This window comes from Peromyscus maniculatus, chromosome 2 (genome assembly GCF_049852395.1).
Source record: "Peromyscus maniculatus bairdii isolate BWxNUB_F1_BW_parent chromosome 2, HU_Pman_BW_mat_3.1, whole genome shotgun sequence".
In the NCBI taxonomy this organism is placed as follows: Eukaryota; Metazoa; Chordata; class Mammalia; order Rodentia; family Cricetidae; genus Peromyscus; species Peromyscus maniculatus.
In genome coordinates this window covers 148280547-148304799 of record NC_134853.1, presented here as the reverse complement: position 1 = coordinate 148304799, position 24253 = coordinate 148280547, and the positions used below count along the sequence as shown (strand labels likewise).

General features: G+C 43.4%; 1 protein-coding gene and 1 long non-coding RNA gene across 3 annotated transcripts in view; one reads left to right on the top strand and one right to left on the bottom strand.

Moving 5' to 3' along the window:
- Positions 1 to 252: 252 nt before the first annotated feature.
- LOC121827382 (uncharacterized) lies at positions 253 to 1769 on the bottom strand. Its single transcript, XR_006069654.2, has 2 exons — positions 516 to 1769; positions 253 to 471 (listed from the first exon to the last, which is right to left on the bottom strand). It is a non-coding gene; the product is annotated as an uncharacterized LOC121827382 (long non-coding RNA).
- Positions 1770 to 1781: 12 nt separating this feature from the next.
- Khdrbs1 (KH RNA binding domain containing, signal transduction associated 1) overlaps positions 1782 to 24253 on the top strand; it is a 41623-nt gene continuing 19151 nt past the window's right edge. The window contains exons 1-7 of one of the 2 annotated variants that reach the window (XM_006994365.4): positions 1782 to 2535; positions 14758 to 14882; positions 16672 to 16788; positions 18458 to 18604; positions 21669 to 21802; positions 23425 to 23626; positions 24069 to 24136. In XM_006994365.4, coding sequence (XP_006994427.1) covers positions 2154 to 2535; positions 14758 to 14882; positions 16672 to 16788; positions 18458 to 18604; positions 21669 to 21802; positions 23425 to 23626; positions 24069 to 24136 — 1175 coding nt within the window. In that variant the 5' untranslated portion in view covers positions 1782 to 2153. The remainder of the gene's footprint in view (positions 2536 to 14757; positions 14883 to 16671; positions 16789 to 18457; positions 18605 to 21668; positions 21803 to 23424; positions 23627 to 24068; positions 24137 to 24253) is intronic. The other variant, XM_076565180.1, reaches the window with a different exon arrangement.

Here is a 24253-nt window from a genome sequence, read left to right as displayed (position 1 = left end):
AGAAATCTCTTCAGGTGGTTGTGGGGGCACATCCCTTTAATCCTAGCACTCCAGAGGCAGAGGCAGGTGGACTTCTGTGTGGACTTCTACATATCAAGTTCCAGGCTAGCCAGGGCTACGTTGTAAGACCCTGCCTCAAAAACAATAACAAAACAAAGAAACAAAGCCCCAAAACAAAAAAGACAAACAAAAACACTCAAGCTTTTCGGTAACTTAGCATCTTAAAGCTGAGTTAATAGCCATTCATGGAAGTTGTAAGTTGTTTAGATCTTTATTTTTGTGTGTGTCTATGTTCTTGTGTGACAGCATACATATGGAGACTAGAGCTCAGCTTTGGAGAGTCACGTTTCTCCTCCCACCCTGTGGTCTTGGGGACTGAACTCAGACAATCAGACCTGACAATATGCTGACAGGCTGAACCACCTTGACATCTCGGCCTCAGGCTTTTAATGGGAGAGATTTGGGCTCCATCTGCTTATGGCGCCTCAGGATGAGGGGAATACCTCAGAGACTACTACCCTGGTCTTTAGAGCAGTATTAAGTGCCTGTCTCATGGTGATTTATCTCTGTCATCCCAGCATTCTGAAGATTAAGACTGAATTGCTGTGAGTTCAAAGCCACCCTGGGCTACAGAGGGAGTACCAGGCCAGCCAGGACTCTGCGGTGAAATGGGGTTGGGGATTTAGCTCAGTGGTAGAGCTCTTGCCTAGCAAGCTCAAGGCCCTGAATTTGGCCTCAGCTCGGGGGGCGGGGGGTAATTCTGTCTTTTTGAGTGTAGTACTATCCATTATGAAGGACCCAGCATTCATACCAGCAGTAGGAGCATGAGAACTATTCAGCCATCGCGGATTAAGGACTGACTGGGCCTGTGATCAGCTTTTTACAGAATAAACAGAAGGCAACAAAATGTATGCGCTAAAATGCCTCAGTCTCGCCAGTGCTAGGACTGCAGGTGTGCCCTCTGTCTAATCTGACCAAAATGCTTCTTGGTTTGTTTTGCGGGGACTGGGTGTCCCTTCGATACCCTCGGTGGCTTGGAGCTCCCTTTTGCGGTAATTCTCCTGTGTTTGTCCCTCCTCAGCGCAGGTGCACACTACAATGGTGCATCTTAATCTGCCCCCAGCGTGAGTGTGGAGGTCAGAGGGCAATCTGTGAGAGCCGGTCCTCCTTCCACCATTGAGGGCCTGGGGATAGAACGCAGGCGACAAGCAGATTTACCTGCGGATCCGACCCCAAATGCATCCTTTAAAAGAATTCTCTCGCCAGTTTTGAACCTGCTATCGTGGAAAGCTTAGTATCCGACTTCCTGGATGCCCTACTTGGGTCTGGAGCCCCTTTCTTCGGCCTTTGAGTCTCCGATTGACCCTTCTGGGTAGCAGTCCTGTAATGAGTGGCATTTAGTCTTCTACTTCTCCCTCCAGGCTTCCCTTTCTCACACCCGCCTGCCACTTACTCCTTGGATCAGCCTCACCAAGGGCTCCCATCTTCCCATCCCGTTGGGGCAGCCTTTCCCTGTCTTGGGGCCTCACATCGCTTTAACCCTCTAGCCCGTCTCGGGGTCCCCAGAAGCGTTCCTTTCATTTCCTAGCCGGAGGGGAGGAGGGGGGGAGGCCCTCCGATTCCTTCTCCGTAGCACATCTCTCCAGGGATCTCCCGAGGCTCGGCCGTTGGAGGAGGCGTGGCCCACGAAGCACAGGTCCGCTGCCCCACGCTCGGCGGGCCCGCGCGCAGACAAAGACATTCCACAGCCCCCGCCCCCTCCGCCTGAGTGTCGGGGGGCGGAGGGGGGGGGGAGGAGACACGTGTACCGCTAGCGCCGCGTCACGTGGAAAAGGGAAAAAAAAGAAGCGAACGAAGGCGGCTGGCGCCCGCGCAGGCGCAGTGAACTCGAAGCCCGAGCGGGGAGGCTACGTCTTCAGTCGGCGCAGGCGCCGTGGCCCGACGGGGGACTTTGTTCTCCGCGGAGAAACTCAAGGGCGGTGCCGGTAGACGCCTGCGCACGCGCGCCGCCTCATTTCCGGTGCTCTCTCGCTGGGTCGCTCGGGTCGGCTTCGGTCGCGGTCGCTCCCGCTCTTCCACCCCCGCCAACCGCCGCTCGGGCCTCAGCCGCCGCCGCGTCGCTCCCTCGCTCGCCCCGCCACACAGCCTCCCCGATGCAGCGCCGGGACGACCCTGCCGCGCGCCTGACCCGGTCCTCGGGCCGCAGCGGCTCCATGGACCCCTCAGGTGTCCACCCCTCGGTGCGTCAGACCCCGACACGGCCGTCACCGCTGCCTCACCGGTCCCGGGGAGGCGGAGGTGGGCCCCGAGGGGGCGTTCGGGCCTCGCCCGCCACGCAGCCGCCGCCGCTGCTGCCTCCCTCGGCCACGGGTCCCGACGCGACTGTCGTGGGGTCCGCGCCGACCCCGCTGCTGCCGCCGTCAGCTACAGCCGCGGCCAAGATGGAGCCGGAGAATAAGTACCTGCCCGAACTCATGGCCGAGAAGGACTCGCTCGACCCGTCTTTCACTCACGCCATGCAGCTGTTGTCCGTAGGTAAGCGGGTCCTGGCGGTGGGCGGCCGCCGCTTTGTTCCTCTTGCTCCCGCCCCCTCGGGTCCCGGGCAGCGAGAGAGTTACCTTCTCGACCTGGCCTGGGCGAGCCTGGACCCACAAGTCCCACCCGGGCTCAGGGGGTGAGCAGAGATTTCTGAGCCCTGCTGCATGAGGCCCGGAGGAGACTGGCGATCCCCGAGCGCGGAGAGCTTGATGGATAGTACCGTGCTCCCGCCCCATTCTCGACCCTGCCTCCTCCTCTCGTAGTTGCCCCGCGCGCCAACGAGCAGATCTTTTCCAGAAATGAACCCTCTCTCCCCGCTTTCCCAAAGAGGAAACAGACAAACAAAAAAAACCTTTTTTTGCTCGCGCGTGGTGGAGGGCGCCTTGATCCGGGGTGTAGGAGGGAAAGACGGCCGGAACCGGGAGGAACTGGGAGCGAGGGCCGGAGTGCCGGTCCGCCGCCGGCACGGTCGGCCGAGCGGTGCGGGAGTTAGCGGGAACTCGAATTTAAGTTACTCGGAGGCTGGAGCGACGAGAGAATCGGAACTTGAGTTTTTTCTCTAGCCGAGTTTTTCCACTTCGGCCTGTCGAATAAGAATTGCTGCAGCCCCCGATGGTTTGTCTCCGTTATTTTAAAATGTGTCTTGGCAAGCATGCAAAAGTAGGGAAAGTAACCCGGGAGACCGTGGGAAGAAATGATCGAGGGAGGTAAGGGACCGCAGGCTCTTTAGCGCGAGATGAACGAGAAAACGGTGTTCTTGCTTTAGTTTTGGCTTGAGTAGGGCTAGTTTTAAGAAAGGTAGCCTTTGTTCTCTGCAGACTAGCAAGTTCTCTTGACTTCAGTGACTTAGTTTTCTTATTCAGACCATCTGCTTGACCTTCACTTGTGGTTAAGGCATGGTTTTAATAAGTATTTTTTATGATATCTAAATCTTATTAAGTATATAAAAACCCACAGTCCGTCTCACTGATGAGTAAGTTGGACTCTGGCCAGAATGATACTGTGGACAGTTCATTGTGAAAATACCATTATCTGAGAGAGAGATGGATCAGCGGTTAAGAGCATTTTCTGCTCTTCTGCAGGGGTTCGGTTCCCAGCACCCACATCACGTGGCTCACAAACACCTGTAACTTCAGCACCAGGGGATCTGATGCTCTCTTGTCCTACAGGCACTCAAATACAAATCTGAAATGAAGTAAAAGGAAAATACCATTTTCCCTCATTTATTCTCTATCTCCCAGCATTGGTGAAGGGGCTTTACTGTTTTTATATTGCAAAAGGGTCATGTATCTAGAATGATTTAAGGACGTGGTTTTCTTTACAGACACATGAAAACAACAATAAAGGGTCTTAAAGTACAGTGAAAACAAAACCTGTGTCAGTAAATAAAAATGTTTAGGTCAGTTGGTTGCACTTCAGCTTAGTGCCCTCTATGCTGTACATACTTGGGTTCCTATGTTTCTTTTAATTTCTTTTTTTTTTTTTTTTGGTGGGGAGCCAGGGGTTTGAGACAGGATTTCTCTGTGTTTTCCTGGCTATCCTGGAACTTGTTCTGTAGACCGTGCTAGCCTCAGACTCACAGAGATTGGCCTGCCTCTGCCTCCCAGAGTGCATTATATTCAGACAAGTTGTTTACCGATAAGAATTTTCATATTTTTCCTTATTTTTATTTTATTTTTTTTTAATTTTAGATAGGTCTTATGTAGCTGAGGCTGATTGGTACTCACTATGTAACCAAGGATAATTTTGAATTTCTGTTCCTTCTGCCTCTCCCTCCAGAGTTTGGGAGGTGTGCCCCACCACACTCAGTTTGTGCAGTGCCTAGAATCAAATACAGAGCTTTATGCACGATAGGCACTCTACTAACTGATCTTCACATTCAGGCTATCTTTTATACTTTTTTTCATACTGACTTGAAACAACAAAACACCAGTGTTTGGTTGACTGAGAACAAGTGTCTGCAGACTGAAAAATGTCTCTATGGTCAAGGTTGACTTGGAGGTCAGAGAACAACCTAGGGTGTCAGTTCCTCTCCACCATGCTGGAGTAGATCAAAAAAGAGTTCAGATCATCTGGGAAGCTTGACATCAACAGAACACCTTTACCCTCTGAACCCTCTCACCAGCCCATAAGACTGATTTTGAGAGTCTCACTAACTTGTTTAAACTGGCTTTGGACTCCCTTTATAGCCTAGGCGGGCTGTGAACTTATCCTCACACTGAACAGGCATCTTACCACTGGAGTTCTTTCCCAGCCTGTTTTGTGGGACACAAGGTCTGTGTGGAGCCCAGGCTGCTCTCCAACTTCAACTGTTTTCTGCCTTTTTTTTTTTTTTTTTTTTTTTTTTTTGTTTTTCGAGACAGGGTTTCTCTGTGTAGCTTTGCACCTTCCTGGATCTCGCTCTGTAGGCCAGGCTGGCCTCGAACTCACAAAGATCTGCCTGCCTCTGCCTCCCGAGTGCAGAGTTATGTTAGTCATAACTGCCACTACCGCCCGGCCCTCTGCCTTCTTCTTAATGTTAGAGGATTATTGGCCAGGTTTAATGCTATTTCTGAATAATCCAGAAAAAGGAGAAATGTGAGAAAGAAGACTGAATTTAAGCTGTAGACAGATCACAAGAAAGGAAAAACAGCTAATGTTTATTGTGCTGGGCGGTGGATTGAGTATATTAACTTTTTTTCTTAATTTATTTTTATTTAGGTGTGTGTACATGTGTGTGTAGGCCATGTGTATACAGGTGCTTCTTGGAAGCCAGAAAAGAGCATCAGATCCTCTGGAGCTAGAGTTACAGGCATTTGTGAGCTTCCTGATGTAGGGATTGAACTCATGTCCTCTGGAAGAGCAGTGAGTGCTCTTAACTACTGAGCCATCTCTCTATTCTGTATTTACCTTTCATAAGGACTATGCGAAAATATTTTTTTTTGTCTAGGGAGGGTTTCTCTGTCAAGTCCTTGCTGTCCTGGAACTCAGATCCACCTGCCTCTGCCTCTGAGTGCTAGAACTAAAGTCATATGCCACCATGGCTGAGAATATAATCTTATTACATTACAGATAATAGTTGGCTAAACTAAATTAGTAGCACAAACAGGATTTACAATCAGTCTACAATTTGATTCACACACTTGACTCTTTTTTTCCCCTCCATCACCTAAAAGTTTTTCTTGACTCCTTCATTATATACTACCTACTACAAATTGACATTTAAAAAGGAAGCTCTAACTGGGTAAAATGAGAAAACTATGGGAACGTATAGAGTGATAGAAGGGAAGTGAGAATGAAAAGGCTCAGATAAAGAACACTAGAGAGCAGAGCCCAACACTTAAGATTGCCTTTTTAGGCATCTGTCCATTCTCAATAAAGTGCAGTGAGACCCAGAACTACCATTCCTGTTATTACCACACAGCCCTCCCTGACCCTTGCCCAGTTTATTTTATGTTTATTAGCTTCTGGTGCACTAGTAGTTTAATAATACATTATCATACACACACACACACACACACACAAGAGTGTGTGGTGAGGAGTAATGAGGGCAAGGTCTTTCTACTCAGTGCTGGCTGTCCTGGCACTCACTGTGTAGACCAGGCTGGCCTCAAAACTCACCAGACTACCTACCTCTGCCTCCTGAGTGGGATTAGCCACCAAGCCCAGCTGTAACTGTATTTGTTGAGCATCCTGATTTGCAATGATCTTTTGTCTCCTTTTTTTACCACTCCCCCCACCCCAACCCCCTGTGTCTTGGAAGGGTGCTGCCCAGAGTGGCCTCAGACTCTTATAAATTACTTTGATGGGAAAATTCTGAGGAATACAGAACATAGACAGACTTACTGCTGCTGCTGTAGGCCAAATTGATGTTCAGCTGTGATCATAGATACAGTGCAGATCTGCAAAGACTCAGTTACCTATCCATGCTAGACTTTTTTTTCTTTTGTTTTTGAGATAGGGTTTCTCTATGTATCCCTGACTGTCCTGGATCTCACTCTGTAGACCAGGCTGGCTCAGATCCTCCTGCCTCTGCCTCCCAAGTGCTGGGATTAAAAGCCTGCACCACCACCCTGCTAGACTTTTTTTCCCTTGACTCAGGGAAATGCACATAAGAATTCTAGTCTGTCAGTGCTTTTTACACTTAGGAAAGTAGACATTATAAATGACTCAAATAGTGAACAGTTTGAGTAGAATAAGAGTCAACAGAAGATCTTTATTTGAATCGGAAGAATTGTGTGCCATGTCCTTGGAGAGCAGGGAGACTAAAGCTACAGAGAAGACTTTTTTATTAACTTTTTTTTTGCATTTTGTAAACTGATTAGAACTAGATTTAGTTTTCTATCTTGAAGGCCTGGAGTATAATTCTGTGATAGAATGCTTGTTTGGCATGTACAAGGCCCTGTGTTTGATGTTCAGCACAGCAAGGGATTTTGGGGAGTTGTGGGGGAGAAAAATGTTTTGCCTTTATTAGAATATAAATTAGCTAAAAGAGTAAATGAAGGTAAACAGTTAAAAGTCTTTAAAGATAGGAAGACATTGAAGACTAAGGAATGGGCTAAGACCTTGAGTTAGAAGGAGTTTGTACAACTCTGGCTAAGTCTGACATTTCACTTGAAAGCAGAACGCTAATTCCTTAAAGCTCAGTAACAGAACTGGGCCTGTTGGTACAGGCCTGATAATCCCAGCTGCTTAGGAGGCCAAGGCAAATAAATCTCAAGTTCAAGGCATGCTGGAGCTACAGAGTTCAGGCCTAGCCTGGGAATTTAGGAGAACTTGTCTCAAAATGAAAATGTAAAAAAAAGCCATGTATGGTTGAGTGGTAAAATGCTTGCCTAGCATGTGTAAAGCCCTGTTTTTTTTTTTTTTTTTTTTTTTTTTTTTTTTTTTGTGGCTGGATCTCACAGTGGAGACCTTGGCTAGCCTAGAACTAGCTGTAAACCAATCTGGTCTCATTCACAGAGATGCCCTTACCTCTGCCTCTGAGTGCTGGAGTTAAAGGTATGTGTGCTGCCACCCTGCTAATGAAACATTTTCTTTGAGACAAGATCTTGCTAGCTTGGGCTGGCCTTGAACTTGTGAATTTAGTGAAATTCAGTCTCTTGAGTGCTACCACACTTGATTCTAGCATTCTTGAAAAAACAGTAAGGATGGAAAACAGATTGGTGGTTACTGATGTTGGGAAGAAAGTGATGGTAAAACCTATAAATAAGGTAGCATGGGCATGGAAAGATGGCTCAGCAATTAAGAGCACTTCCTGCTTAATCCCAGCACTCGGGAGACAGAGGCAGGCGGATCTCTGTGAGTTCGAGGCCAGCCTGGTCTCCAAAGCGAGTTCCAGGACAGCCAGAGCTATACAGAGAAACCCTGTCTGGAAAACAACAACAACAAAAAAGAGTACTTCCTGGTTTTGTACATGACCTTGGTTTAGTTTGCAGCATCCAGATTTTATTGTGTAACAGCCTGTAACTCTAGTTCTAGAGGATCTGATTGATGCCCTCTTCTGGTCACTCTGAATACCAGGTATGAGCTATACATACATTGGGCAGGCAAAATATGGCTGGAGAGGTAGCTGTGCAATTGAGCACTGGTTATTCTTCAGAGGACCTGTGTTCAGTTGTAAGCAACCACATAGTGGCTCACAGCTGTGTAACTGTGACTCCAGTTCCCGGGGATATGATGCTCTCTTCTGGCCTGCACTGTCACCAGGCATACAAGTGGTTCATAGACATGCATTCAAGCAAAACACTCATACACATAAAATGAAATATTATTGGAAAAAGAGTGCATTTAAATAGTTGTTTTTTTTTTTTTTTTTTTTTTTTTAAAGAAGAATCCCTAAGGGGGTGGTGGCACATGCCTTTAATCCTGGCACTTGGGAGGCAGTGGCAGTGAGTTCAAGGCCAGCTTGGTCTACAGAGTGAGTTCCAGGACAACCATGGATACACAGAGAAATCTTATCTCCAAAAAAAAAGAAAGAAAGAGAAATCCCTACCTTTTAAAGCCATTCCCTAATGAAAGAATTTGGGAAGCCAAGATAAATATGCTATAATTGGGTTTTACTTATAAGAATTGAGCTCCTATACAAAGATTCCAAACTCAGGCTTTAGGGGAAGCCAGTATCCACATTTTCTCCATTCTTTTTGTGGGGGGGAGATGGAAAAGTTCTGGGCAGGGTTCCTCTGTAGCTCTAGCTGTCCTGGAACTCACTTTGTACACCAGGCTTGCTGGCCTTGAACTCGGAAATCCACCTGCCTCTGCCTCCCCAAGTGCTAGGATTAAAGGCGTGGGCCACTACTGTGTCATCACTGTCAGGCCATTTTCTCCATTCTTAGCCAGTATTGCGTGTAACATACTATGACCTTGTGTATTTGTGGGGTGGGATGGTTAGCTTGCACCTTTCTTCAAATTCTTGAAGGGGCCCATGACCCCCACCTCCCTAAAGAAAAGGTTAGGAACATAATATGCTAGGTGTTCTTACTTGAAATGGTTTGGTAAATAAAAATTATGGACAAGGGTTTTTTTACACAAAGATCATTGGGGTTCCGAAAGATGACACTAACAGAAAAAGTTGTAAAGGCTGGAAATAATACGTGAATGCCGAGGGTCGGAGGTTTCTTTCATATGTGTGTCAGCCCAGCATTGTACTAAGATTTGAAGATACTTGGTTTGATTGTGGAATTCCAGAGATTGTTAACAGAAGGGTACAGTGCTCCTAGAGGCTAGAGGATGACAGAGTTTCATTCTTTGGAACAGATTTGCTAAGCCAGTCTTGACACCTTAGTGAAAAAGAAAAATCTTGACTGTTGTCTTGCTCTGTATGCATCTCTTATCAAATGTTAATTAATATAATGTACATGGTAGTCTGTTTTTACTCAATGCAGTTGTTTCTAAAATTTGTTTTGGTGGTACTGAGGATTGAACCCAATGCCTTTGTATGTAGCATGCTAAACAGGTGTTCTACCATTGAACTCTATAATTTCAGCTCTCTTTTTGCTTTTTGGTTTTTCAAGACAGAATTTCTCTGTAGCCCTGGCTGGCCTGGAACATGCTCTGTAGAACAGGCTGGTCTCAAACTCAAATCTGCCAAAGACGTGTGTCACCACTACCTGGCTCCTTGTACTTTTTATTTTGAGACCAGATCTCACTAAAATTTCCAGGCTTGACCTTGAAATCCTTCTGTTTCAGCCTTCTGTGGTAGCCAAGATTGCAGGCCTGAACCACTAAGTCCAACCCATTTTTCCCCCAGGCTTATTTAATATTAACCTTGTTTCTTTTTATCCGCTTTTATTTTGGGGGGGGGTGTAATTTAAAACAGGGTCTCATAACCCAGGCTAGCCTTGAACTTCTGATCCTTCTGCTTCTTCCCAAGTGCCTGGATTATAAAGGCATGGATCCACATAGCATATGCTTGGTTTATTCTCTTTCAAAAGTAGGGTCACACTTTATAGATGTAGCAGAGCTAGTATTTAACTCAGTTTTGTCTATCCCTCAAAATGTATGTTCTAGCTCAGTATGCATGCATGATTATGCACATCTATAATCCTTGTCCTCTGGAGGTTGAAATTCTCTTTAAATAAACAATCAAAACCCTGTTCTTCCTTCTGAGGTGCATTAAATAATCCAATTTTTGGATGCTTACAGGGGGATAAAAGGGAGAAAAATGTGTAAAAGTTTAAAAAATGCCATATGTTTAATTCAATCTACTATTGCAAAACAGTGACTTGGTGCAAGTGTTCTGTCTGTCACTAGTTTGGCAACAAATTTCATAACTTCTGAATTCAGTTTCTTTGCCCGTTAAATGGGGGATAGTGTTGGTTATAATGAGTGATCCAAAACTCCTGACACATCAAAGACACTGGATAAGATATGATAAATTATGATTGCCAGGCCAACAAACAGATGGGTCACATCTCTGTGTTGTTTATCCCTTAGCTTTTCTTTCTTTGGCTCTTGGGACATCCAAGGTCTCCAGAGGCCCAGGCAAACTTCATTTGAGGGAGTCATTTTTAGAAATGTTGTCTAGAAAGTGCTTTTGCCTGAGGGTAAGACATCTTTTTAGTTGTTGTTCTTTCTTTTCTTTGCTATTTTCTTTTCTAAGACCAAGTTCTTGATGTAACTCAGGCTGGCTTTGAACTCACAGAAGTCCTCTTGAGTGCTGGGATCACAGGCATGTGCTGCCATATTTGGTTTAGGGTAAGCCTTTTCAAATTCTTTTCTTTGTGGGAGGGGCAAAAAAATAGGGTCTCACTGTATGTATAGCTGGCCTGGAACTCTTTTTTCTATAGACCACCTGCCTCTGCTTCCCGAGTGCTGGGATTAAAGGTTTGTGCCACCACACCAGGCATAAATTGTAGTTTGTAGCCGGGCGGTGGTGGCGCACGCCTTTGATCCCAGCACTCGGGAGGCAGAGGCAGGCAGATCTCTGTGAGTTCGAGGCCAGCCTGGTCTACAAAGCGAGTTCCAGGAAAGGTGCAAAGCTACACAGCGAAACCCTGTCTCGAAAAACCAAAAAAAAAAAAAAAAAAAATTGTAGTTTGTAAAAAAAATTTTTTTTTCCTTCCAGAGCTGAGGACCGAACCCAGGGCCTTGCACTTGCTAGGCAAGCGCTCTACCACTGAGTAAATCCCCCAACCCCAACATTTTTTATAAAGTTAGATCTTCATTGCTTAAAGTGTCCTCTACTAAGAGAACACAGGAAGGATGTGAAATTTCTTTATTTGTGTTTTTTTTTTTTTTTTGTTGTTGTTGTTGTTGTTGTTGTTTTTGAGACAGGGTTTCTCTGTGTAGCCTTTGCTGTCCTGGAACTCACTCTGTAGACCAGGCTGGCCTTTAATTCACAGAAATCTACCTGCCTGTGCCTCCCAAGTGCTGGGATAAAGGGCATGCATCATCACTGCCCAGCTTTGGGATGTGAGATTTGAAGTTAGAAAATGCCTAGGGTTTTTGTTTTGCTTTTTTGTTTTTTTGTTTTTTTTTTTTTTGTTTTTTTGAGATAGGGTTTCTCTGATAGCTTTGCGCCTTTCCTGGAACTCACTTTGTAGCCCAGGCTGGCCTTGAACTCACAGAGATCCACCTGGCACTGCCTCCCGAGTGCTGGGATTAAAGGCGTGCGCCACCATCGCCCGGCTTGTTTTGCTTTTTAAGACTTATGTGTATGAGTGATTTGCATGTATGTATGTATGTATGTATGTATGTATGTGCGTGCACCATGTATTTGCCTAGTACTTATGGAGGCCAAAAGAGAGAATCTGGGTGGTTGTGAGCTGCCATGTGAGTACTAGGAACTGTATCAGTGTCCTATATACAGTAAGAGCACTGAATGCTCTTAACCACTGAGCTGTACCTCTAGCCCCAAGCCTAGGTTTTAGTCTGTTTGCTGATACTTTAGCAGCTTTGTGACCTAGAAGTAATTTAACTTAGTTTCCAATAACCCATTTGAGGGTTTTGAGGGAAAATGAAGTAATACTTGTTAACAGTATTTTAGTTCTTCCACTTCTAAATATGGATGCTGATCCTTGTTGAAGGGTCAGGTTATTACTCTTGCTTTCTAGGCTTTTGACTCCTCTGTATGAATGTATGGAACCAGGTCAGTGTCTGATGTCTTCCTCAGGGCTTTTTCTTGTTATTTATTTTACTTGCTACCTTATATCTTAATATAGTCTCTCACTGAACCTGGAGCCCACTAATTTAGACTGGTGGTCAGCAGGCCCGGGGTCCTCCTGTCCCCACATCCTCAGAGCTGTGATTACAGTCACATGCCACCTCAACCAGGTGTGTGTGTGTGCGCGTGCGTGCGTGCGTGCGTGCGTGCGTGTGCGCGCGCGCGCTTGAATTCATATTATTATCTTTGTGCAGCTAAGACATCTCCCCAGCCCTACTTCAACTTGAAGTTTTATTTTATTCATCATTATTCTCTGAATTCTCTAAAATGCTTTATATTCTTTTAAAAATTGGAAAAATGGGAAAAGGATTCTAAGATACAGTAACTCATTCAAAATACATCAAAGTAATTCTGTGTCATAGGGAGGCCCTATGTTTATGGGTACATTATATTGCATATAAATAAATCTTCCTACCACCAGTTTTGTGGTCCAGCTTTTGAGTCTTCTTTTTTTTTAAATTTATTTATTTTGTATACAGTGTTCTACTTGCATATATCCCTTCAGGCCAGAAGAGGGCACCAGATCTCATTACAGATGGCTGTGAGCCACGATGTGGTTGCTGGGAATTGAACTCAGGACCTCTGGAAGAACAACCAGTGCTCTTAACCTCTGAGCCATCTCTCCAGCCCCTTGAGTCTTCTTGTACTGGTTAAGTAATGTTTCTGCAAAGTGGCATAAGCTACAACTGAAGGGCCTAACTGCATCTCAGTAATTAAGAAATACAGAGGAACCCTGTACTTAGGGGAGATGCAACAGGACAGTCAAGAGTTCCCATCTTGATGAAACTGCAAAGTCAAAGTACCTTCGCTCTGATTATGTCTGTGACCTTGGTGGTTATGATGGTTTTAGGGGGTGTGTGTTTATCTCTAGACTTTTTGTCATATATACTATGGAGAGCATTTTTGTTTCAGTCAGACTTCAGTTGAAAGTTTTTCTTTTAAATTTAGGTATATGAATGTTTTTCCTGCATGTATGTATTTAACCGAGGCGGCCAGAAGAGGGCATTGGATCTCCTCAACCTGGAGTTACTGATGGTTGTGAACTGTCATGTGGGTTCTGGGAAATGAACCTGTTGGGTCCTCTAAAGAACAGAAAGTGCTCTTAAGTACAGAGCCATCACTCTAGCCCTCCCTGTTTTTAAATGACTTTTTTTGTATTTTCTTGTTTTGGATATTGAGTTTCGTCTAGATAATAACTATGTATTACTACCACATAGTAAGAAATAAACTTCGATCTTGAGTATATGTTCTTTTGTTTTTTAGTTGGTTGGATTTTGATTTTCTTTTGTTTCTTATTTTAGGAAAGATCTCTTTTATCCTAGGCTGTCCTCAAACTTTGGTGATCCTCCTGCTTGGCTCCTGAGTGCTGGGACCACCGGCAGGCACACCATACACCTCATTGTTACTCTGTCTGTATAGGTTGATTTTGCCTGTATTTGATAAATGAGAAAACAAATATTCAGAGCAGCTAAATAACTTGTCTAAGTTGACAAGTAATGTGTGACAGAGCAAGAGCAGGTTTTGCAAACTCTTAAAGACTGGAAAACAAAAACATTGCTATAGTGGGGTGGCAATAGAGCTGTCCGTCGTTATATTTAAATAGTAATTTTTGTTTCTTTATTGGGATACTTTCAGCTAGAGTGGAACAGTGGGACTGGAGAAGAAACAAAGGAATCTGTGATTGGTTATGGTCAGTTAGCTGGAAACAGCCACCATGCGCAGCCTTTATAGAAACATTTTTTTCTTTAGTTTTTTGTTTGTGTCAGTGCTCATGCAGTCCAAAAGACTGCTTTGGATCCTTGGCGCATTAGAGGCGGTCGAGAGTCATTCTGCCATGGGTGCTGAGCTCAAGATTTCTGGAAGAGCAGTGTGTGCCCCTAATAGTTGAGACATCTCTTTAGTCACCTCTGTATTTTTTTCTTGCTTGAGATTTTGATTTGTTTTAATTCTGTTTAAGGTTTATTTATTTATTATGTATACTTCATTACAGGTAGTTATGAGCCACCATGTGGTTGCTGGGAATTGAACTCAGAACCTCTGGAAGAGTAGTCAGTGTTCTTAACTGCTGAGCCATCTCTCTCTTTTTTTTTTTTTTTAAATATCTCTTTTTTTTCCCATCTTATTGCATTAATTTAGGTAAATGCATATACTTGTTTTTTGGTTGTTTGTTTTTGTTCTTTGTTTTTTTGAAACAGGGTTTCTCTGTGTTGCCCTGGCTGTCCTGGAACTCGCTCTATAGCTCATACTGGCCTTGAACTTGGAGATCTACTTGCCTCCGCCTCCTAAGTGCTGGGATTAAAGGTGTGTCTCACCATGCCTGGCCAATGCATGTATTCTTAAGTTAAGAAACATGTGAATGGATGGCGTAGACACTTCAGGTGAGGGTGGGAAGTAGGATTCAGTTCCACAGTCAGCCTCTTGCAGCTTTGGGTGCCTTATCCAGTCTTATCTAAAATTAGCACATTCTTCTGAACAGTTTACCTTTTTACACAATACTCTATAATACCACTTTAAGCAGTCTTGCCAGGTGCCTTTATTTAAAAGTGCAGAAATGAAGTTCCATTTTTCTTATTCAGAAATTGAGAAGATTCAGAAGGGAGAGTCAAAAAAAGACGACGAGGAGAATTACTTGGATTTGTTTTCTCACAAGAACATGAAGCTGAAAGAACGGGTGCTGATACCTGTGAAGCAGTATCCAAAGGTAAGTGTAAGAGCTTCTTTCTTCCCTGAGTTAACCCGTGTAGGTCGGTGTGATGTTGGCTGCGATGAAGACGTGGAGTGGCCATGTATCCATCTGTAAAGCTTCACTGTGTTTGAAGTACTTGTTTCTGGAAGTTAAAATAGCCAAGTCTATAACTAATAGCATAGTTAGAGTCAAGAAGGAAGCACAGTTACTTTTAGTAATCAAAAGTAATTTCTTTTTCGTGTTTGTTCAGGCTCTAGGTCCAAAATAAAATTCTTGATCTTTAAAGCTTTGCCCTTTGTCAAAAGATTGACTGGAGTTGGTTTTTTTACTCTTTGGGAGCCAGCCACCCATCTCCCAAATAATTACACAGAGACTTAATCTGCTTATGAATGCCTGGCCTTCCTGGCTTGTTTCTAGCCAGCTTTTCTAAGTTAAATCATCCCATTTCTCTTTACATTTTTTGCCTCTGAGCCTTTTACTTTTCTTTATATATCTTTATTTATCTTATTTTTATATGTCTAAGTGTCTGCATGTATATTTTATGTATACCATGTGTGTGCTTTGTGCTTAAGGAGGCCAGAAGAGGTTATCAGATTCCCTTGAATCTGGGGCTATAGGTAATTGGGAACAGAATCCAAATCTTCTGCAAGTGCAACAAATAATGTTAACCACAAGTCATTCCTTTGCCCCTGACTTAGACTGTAAATCAAATAAAATAGAACTTTTAGAGGCCAGCCTAGTCTATAGAATAAGTACTAGGATGGCCAGGGCTATAAAGAAACCCTGTCTTGGGGAGGTGATAGTCTGGGCTCACAAGATGGTTCAGTGGGTAAAGGTTCCTGCCATGAAGCCTGAAGGCTTGAGTTTGATTTCTGGAACCCACATGATAGGAGAGAACCAACTTCCCCAAGTTGTCCTGACCAATGTGAAGTGTGGCTGTCTGGTGCTCTCGTGTGTACTGGTGCACATGGTTGCTCTTTCTCTCTCATAAATTAATAAATATAAAATTTAAAAATAAATGCTTCATCTTTGTCCTTTTTTTTTTTTTTTTTTTTAATTTTTGATTTTTTTGAGACAGGGTTTCACTGTGTAGTCCTGGCTTTCCCAGAACTCAATCTGTAGACCAGGCTGCTCTCGAACTCAGAGATCTGCCTACCTCTGCCTTGGAAGCTCTGGGATTAAAGGCATGTACCACCACCTCCCACCCAGTCTTCCTCATTTTTAAAGGGAAGTAGTTAGTTAATATTCAGCTTACAATATATGCTACCAAGGGGCACAGCGTTTGTTTTGTTCTGGCTCAGAAGTAGAGTACCTGCTTGCTTATGTACAATGTCTTGTCTGATTACTAATAAAAATTTATGCATGTTGATGGGAAGTGGTGGTGCAGGCCTTTAATCCCAGCGCTCAGGAGGCAGAGTCAGGCAGATCTTTGTGAGTATGAGGCCAGCCAGGTTGACAAAGCAAGTTCCAGAACAGCCAGAGCTACACAGAGAAACAAAACAAAGTTTTCTACATGTTAAAATGCTTACGATACATTATTATGAATTGCAATAAGTTGTGGAAAGAGTGCTGAACTTTATCAGGAAATCCAAATTCAGGTCTAGGAACTGTACTCTTAGTTACATGACTTAAAGCTAATCACTAATGATATAGCTGCAATATATTTTGAGTAAAATGGGTATTTCATATATATTTATATATTAAGATTCTTTATGGTGTTGTTGAAGATCAAATGGCATTTTGTGTGTTTAAATTTTCAAAGAGGTATGTACATTTAGAATTCTGTTTTTTAAATTTTCTGCAGTTCAATTTTGTGGGGAAGATCCTTGGACCACAAGGAAATACAATCAAACGACTTCAGGAGGAGACTGGTGCAAAGATCTCTGTCTTGGGGAAGGGTTCAATGAGAGACAAAGCCAAGGTAAGTTCATAGCAGTGAGACAAAATAAAACCCTAGTGCCTTCTAGTTGAACAGTATATGATATGGATGCTTTATGCAAGCAAACATTTTGGAGTTTGTGTGGGGTTGGGAGGGGTTGACACAGTATCTCAATATGTAGCTTCTGGTTGGCCTGCAACTTGCTGTGTAGACCAGGTTGGTCTCAAAGATCTGCCTGCTTCTGTCTCCCATGTGCTGGGGTTAAAGACATTCACCACTATCTTTAATCCTGTGGCCTCTGGCATATAAAATATGACTGCTGTAAGTTTTCATTGCATATAAGCACTCATTTGGCAATGTTAGGAGGAGCCTAGACATGTCCTAATGATTTTTTTAAAGATGTGTTTATTTTATGTATATGGATGTTTTGTCTGCATGTACATCTGCACATCAGAAGAGGGCATTGGATCCCATAGGACTATAGTTATGTAGACAGTTATGAGCCACCGTGTGGGTGTTGAGAATTGAACTCAGGACCTCTGGAAGAACAGTCAGTGCTCTTAACCTCTGTGCTATCTCTCCAGCCCAACCCTTCCCCCTCTGGCTGCATTATGATATAATTAAGTAACATTGTTAGCTTTGGTAAACTTACCTCTGAAAACTTGAAATGAGAACTGGGTATATATACTAAGTCAGACTAAAGACACAAACATATGGGCAGCCCACCCTGTTTTCCAGGGACAGGAAATAATGAGACCAGTGGTATTAAGGGCTGGTGAGTTTGGGGTTAGGTGATTTGATTTCTAGCCAACAGGAATGTATCAAAAGTAAATATGAGTTATCCTGACAAAGAGAACCCACGTAAGGTTTTTTCCTTTTTCATTCTACAGTTCCTTACACAGTGAACTGTTAGTTGACAAGAAGCTTCCTACCACACATAATGGTCTTCCTTCTAGGGTCAGCTTTATAGATAAGATTTGCCTGCTAAAAATCTAGAAACTTTTTTAAGGGCCTTTTTTTTTTTTTTTAAAGATTTCTTTATTTGTTATGTATACACACACCAGAAGAGGGCATCAGATCCCTTTATAGATGATTGTGAGCCACCATGTGGTTGCTGGGAATTGAACTCAGGACCTCTGGAAGAACAGCTAGTGCGTGCTCTTAACCACTGAGCCATCTCTCCAGCCTGAGGAACTAACTTTTAGGTAGTGTTTTCTCTTGTCCTTTAACATCTCTCACTAGATACAGAGTGAATCTGATGTATATTGTTTTAGCTGGTGAGGTTTGTGAGAGAGTTTCTTCTTTGTCCTAGCTTTGTTCTTTCCTTGAACTCCTAGACAATAAAAACACATAAGCAGGGCTGATGGTGATAAAGATGGGTTTAAAAACTACTGGTTGGCCATAAACACACACACTAAATACCCAGCAAACTACGGTTATCTGAGCAGATTCTAAGATTAAGCTTTAACATATCATCCCTTCAAAGTCACTGCATTGAATGCTCCTCTGTTTAAGGGACAGTTAACCAAGTACAGTTTATCAGGTGATATGAGTTCCAGGTTCTAGGACTTGCTTTACCTTCCTTAGGAGTTCAGGTCTTTTACATAGTAAGTTATTTCTGGCTCTCGCTGTGGCCTAGAGATAACAGGTGTTTTTTTCTTTTAGTCTATGTATGATTTGATATTTCTTTGCTCTTTTTTTTTTTTAATAGGAGGAAGAGCTTCGCAAGGGTGGAGACCCCAAATATGCCCATTTAAATATGGATCTGCATGTCTTCATTGAAGTCTTTGGACCCCCATGTGAGGCTTATGCTCTTATGGCCCATGCCATGGAGGAAGTAAAGAAATTTCTAGTACCAGTAAGGAAATATGCATATTTTTTATTGTCTGAACAAGGAAGAAACTAGGATCATACTGTTGAGAAGGCCAGGGTTCTTGACTAGGGTCCATACTTTTGTTCATTTTTCTGAGGTTTCCCCACTACTTACACCTCATTCTTTAGGTACTATACTGCAAAGCCTACTATTTTAATGTGGCCTCATTAATATTTACTATTATCTTTTGGGTCCTGAGGTGTTGGCAATCTGTTTAACAAATATTTAATAAGGTCTTCATTCAGTTCAGTATTTTGGTACTACTGTGGAACCAGGAGATGGTATCAGGAAAAGGTCTTAAGGTAAATCTGCCCTTAAGGAATTTGTGTGCTAGAATCTTGAATAGAGTTGACAACAGGAAGCTTATTGCATCCAATGTTCTAATGTGGCACACTGCAGGGTTCTTCTGGTGGAGTTTTTATTCAGAGTCTGGCTTAGAAGGTGTATATGTTATATGTATGACCATCATTGTTTATTTGAGACAAGGTCTCACTATGTATCCCTGCCTGGCCTGGAGCTCAGTATGTATACCAGGCTGGTTTCCAGCTTGCATAGATCCACCTGCCTCTTTTTCCTTTAATGGGATTAAAGATGGGTTCCACCATACCTAGAAAATGGTGTGTAATAGAGTTAACCTGATTATAGTACAGGTTAAGTATCAGTTATCTGATCTGTACTGGAACGTTTGAGAATTCCCTGCCCTCCAGATTTTGGAGTTTTTCTAAATATATAAGAAGGTATCTTGAGGATGGGACTCCAGTCTAAGCAAACATTGGTTTTTGTTTGTTTTGTTGAGAACCTTGCATGCTGCGCAGCCTGGCCTTAAATGGGCTCTGTAGCTGAGGGTACCCTTGAATTCATTGATCTTCATGCCCTTCATTTGCTATTATTAAAGCCATGCACTGCCACACTTGATTTTGTGTGTTAGGGATCCAACTTAGGCCTTGTTCATGTATGTTAGGCAAGCACTCTACCAATTGAGCTATGTCTCCAGCCCCACAAACCTCATCTATATTTACTAAGTACTTCAGAGTAGACTGAAATTTATTACCACCACCCCCCCACCTCCCACCGACCCCCGACAGAGTTTCTCTGTGTAACAGCCCTGGCTCTCCTAGAACACTGTAGACCAAGCTGGCCTTGAACTCAAAAAGATCTGTCTCCCTCCCAAATGCTAGGATTAAACCTGGCTCTGAAATTTATCTTAATTGACAAATGCAACTGTTAGAGATAACTGAGCAATGAGCTGAGCATTGGTAGTCCTTGACCCTATATAGTCTTAAGTAGCAATGATATATAAGGTCAAGGAAAGTACGGAGTTTAGGGGGACTGTGTCTTTTTTTTTTTTTTCCCCAGGAGTTGGGGGTTTCTGACACAGGATTTCTCTGTCAGCCCCAGCTGTCCTAGAACTCACTCTGTAGACCAGGCTAGCTTCAAACTCAGATCTGCCAGCCTCTGCCTCCCAAGCACTGGGATTAAAGGCGTGGGCTATCATGCCTGGCTTTTCTTGGGTAACTTTTAATTTCTCAATCTCTCTCTTTTTTTTTTTTTTTTTTTTTTTGGTTTTTCGAGACAGGGTTTCTCTGTGTAGCTTTGCACCTTTCCTGGAACTCGCTTTGGAGACCAGGCTGGCCTCGAACTCACAGAGATCCGCCTGCCTCTGCCTCCCGAGTGCTAGAATTAAAGGCATGCGCCTCCACCGCCCTGCTAATTTCACTTTTCTAAGCCATGGGCTTCTTGTTCACCCCAAAATTTTAAGTCGTAGTAGATAAGCAGTAAAATTGCGCTTGGCTGTAAAGGTACAAAAATGGCTCTTGAGGCTGGGAAGATAAACTCAGTTCACAAAAGACTTGTGATCAAGCTTATGAATGTGGGCTGGATCCCCCAGGACCAACATGAAAGCTTGCTGTGGAGACAGGAGATCTGTGGGGCTTGCTGAATAGCCTAGTGAGTGAATGAGCTCCGGATTCAGTGAGAGACCTTGTCTCAATAAGGTGGAGAAGCAATTGAGAAAACAGTGAACCTCTGGGTCTACATCCATGTACACACAATAGCTCGTGAAAATCTCAGTCTGTTTGAAAACTACATGGTGTTTTAGGGAAAGAGGTGTGGTTTTGCAACAACAAAAAAAGAGGCTCTTCCCCTTCCTCCCTTTTGTGGCAGCATTAGGAATTTCTCAAGACTGTGTGTGTGTGTGTGTGTGTGTGTGTGTGTACACTAGGCATGCCTTTTACTCCCTAATTATACCCCTCTCCTTTTAGTGTGTCTTAGAAGGGTTAGAGTTTCCAGTTATACTATGAGGAGATCTTGGCAGAGTCATTTTGACAGTTAAATGAAAAATCCATATGGAGCTTATTATAGCAGCCAATACATAGAGCTTCATTAATGGTAGTGGCTTCTATAATTCTAGGAAAAGTAACTGTTTGCAAAGACTACTTGTGAGAATATGAGAATATTCCAGGCGGTGAGCTATAGGTTGTAGGTTGTTTGGCTTGACTTGTTTGTTTCACACAGACTTGAGAAAGGTTTGTATATATGTAATATACATATACATACATACATACATACGTGTGTGTGTGTGTGTGCGTGTGTGTGTGTGTGTGTGTGTGTGTGTGTGTGTGTGTGTGTGTGTATAAAAGAAGTGATCAAGGGAGAGCTAAGCAGGAACTACTCTCTGAAGAACCTCATCTATTAGTAAGGTCTGCTGACAAGACCTTCCTCAAGTGACAGGGTATAATTTGACTTCAGAGAATGAATTTCTTGACTTGAAACATCACCTAGGATTTCAAGACTCTTCTTTTTTGGGGTGGTATTTTGAGACAGGGACTCACTGTGTGTCTCTGGCTGTCCTAGGACTCAAAACTGTGTAGTTCAAGGTAGCCTCAATCTCACAGAGATCATCTTGTCTCTGCCTCCCAGAGTGCTGGGATTTAAAGGTATGTGTTACTGTTCCCAGCTTCAGAGCTGTTTTTAAGATCCAAGGCTGTGTCAGGGCCATGTGAATTTTGGAAGGAGAAGTTACACATTCTTTGTTACCTTTAATTCCCAGGATATGATGGATGATATCTGCCAGGAGCAGTTTCTAGAATTGTCCTACTTGAATGGAGTTCCTGAACCCTCTCGTGGTCGTGGGGTACCAGTAAGAGGACGAGGAGCTGCCCCTCCTCCTCCACCCGTTCCCAGGTAAACAATAGTTGAAAAGGAAATAAAATCTGACTGCTGGTAGTCTCCTTTGCTCTGTCTAGCTCAGGAAGAGTCAAGGTTTGTATGGTATATCAAGTATAGAATTCTAGATCTTAGCAGTTTAGCCATAGACAAGTGGTACGGTCCTACTGAAACTTAGGGGCTTCTAATTTTGGACAGTCCTAGCATCTAAAAAAAAATGTTTTGTTGCATTTATTTATTTGTGAGCTTGGGGGATACATATATGGGTGTGGAAGTTAGAGGACAATGAATAGGAGTCATATCATCCGGGTCTTAGGGATTGAACTCAGGTTGTCAGGCTTGCTCAGCTGTGTGTTTACTCACTAAGCATCACACTGGCCCCCTAGTTGTCTTTTTCACTATATAGCCCTGACTTAACCTGGAACTTACATAGACCAGGCCAGTCTGAAACTCACAGAAATCACCTATTTCTACCTTCTAGGTTCTGTGACTAAAGTCATACGCACCAAACCTGGCTATCTGGTATGACTTTAAAATTTTACCTTTTTGGTTTTTCGAGACAGGGTTTCTCTATGTGGTTTTGGTGTCTGTCCTAGATCTTACTCAGTAGACCAGGCTGGCTACACAGAGATCCACCTGGCTTTGCTTCCCGAGTGCTGGGATTAAAGGCATGCACCACCACCACCACCACCACCACCACCACCACCACCACCACCACCACCCACCACCCACCACCCACCACCCACCACCCACCACCCACCACCCGGTAGAATTTTACCTTTTGAGTTTAACATTTATGCAATATTCATTAGCCTAGACTTGCTGAGGTGTTTTGATCCACTGTTGAGCCTAGAGAGTGTGCTAGTTTAGATCCTGTCATGTATATGTATATTATTCTATGCTTTAAAGTCTCTTTTAGAGTTAGAGATGTGCCTCATCGATAGAATGCTTGCCTAGCATGCACAAATCTCTGGGTTTAATCCCTAGCACTTCACAACAGGGTATGGTATGACACAGTTTTAATTCCAGTTCCTGGCAAGTAAAAGCTAGAAGTGCAAAGTCATCCTCAGCTACATAGTAAGTTCAAGACCATACTGGGTTATATGATCCCCCATCTCAATTAAAAAAAAAAAAAAAAAAAAAAAGTAAAAAGAAAGGGCAGGCAGGCAGTGGTGATGCACACCTTTAATTCTAGCACTTGGGAGGCAGAGGCAGGCATAGATCTGTGAGTTCGAGACCAGCCTGATCTACAAAGTGAGTTCCAGGACAGCAGGACTGTTACACAGAGAAACCCTGTCTCGAAAAATTAAAAAGGGGGGTGGGGCGGGGGTCGGGGGGAAGGCCCCGGGCAAGCAAGAGATATAGGCTCTGACCTTTATCTACCAAGTGTAGCCACAGAGCCTCCCTTTAAGAAATTTAAATTAACTAGGTGTGGTGCATACCCTAGTAAAGGCATTGCTAGGTGGATTTGTATGAGTTCTACATTAGCCAGAGCAGCTCCAGGAGACCTTGCCTCAAATAAGTGAGCAAGTGGTTGAAAGGTATAAAATATTTCTAGCTCCAGAATTTATGAACAACTCTGAGCATGAATATGGCTTGATTATTAAAAGCTGAGATTTATATACATTTTGTTTTTGTAGAGGTCGTGGTGTTGGACCACCTCGAGGGGCTTTGGTTCGTGGAACTCCAGTGAGAGGCTCAATTACCAGAGGTGCCACCGTGACTCGAGGCGTGCCACCCCCACCCACTGTGAGGGGTGCTCCAACACCAAGAGCTCGGACAGCAGGCATCCAGAGAATACCTTTACCTCCACCACCTGCACCAGAAACATACGAAGACTATGTAAGAATGTTTTGAACAATGCATCATTTCCTCCATTCCTAGGTTGTCAGGGAAAGTAGTGACAAAGAGTCTTATCCCTGTATGTAGGTAAAAAACACTACTTTTAAGATTTGAAATCTACACTCCTGTTCAGTTGATTTTTGTACTATGAGATGATTTTTCTTCTATTTTAGGCATTATTACCATCTCTGTATAAGTTAAATGAGAAGAAGTAAGTTGTGGTTTGACATACAGAATTTTACTAAGAGATTGTTATTGACAATACTGAATCATTATATTTTATTTTGTTTTGTCTTCACTCTTCTACAGCGGATATTAATATTTTGAGAAAATGTTCATGGCCTGTTCATTCAGAAGCCCCTGATCCCCCCCAACCTGACCCCCAATTGATTGTATTATCTTCTCTATTACATGCAATTCTGACCTAATTTATTTGTTCCAGGGATATGATGATACATATGCAGAACAGAGTTATGAAGGATATGAAGGTTATTACAGCCAGAGCCAAGGGTGAGTCAGGCAATAGTAGTGTCCTGTATATTGTTCTAGATGGCTGGAGTTGGGGGAACTAAGATTTGGGCAAACCCCAACCTACGGAGTAATCTGACTTACCATTTTGAAGGTATC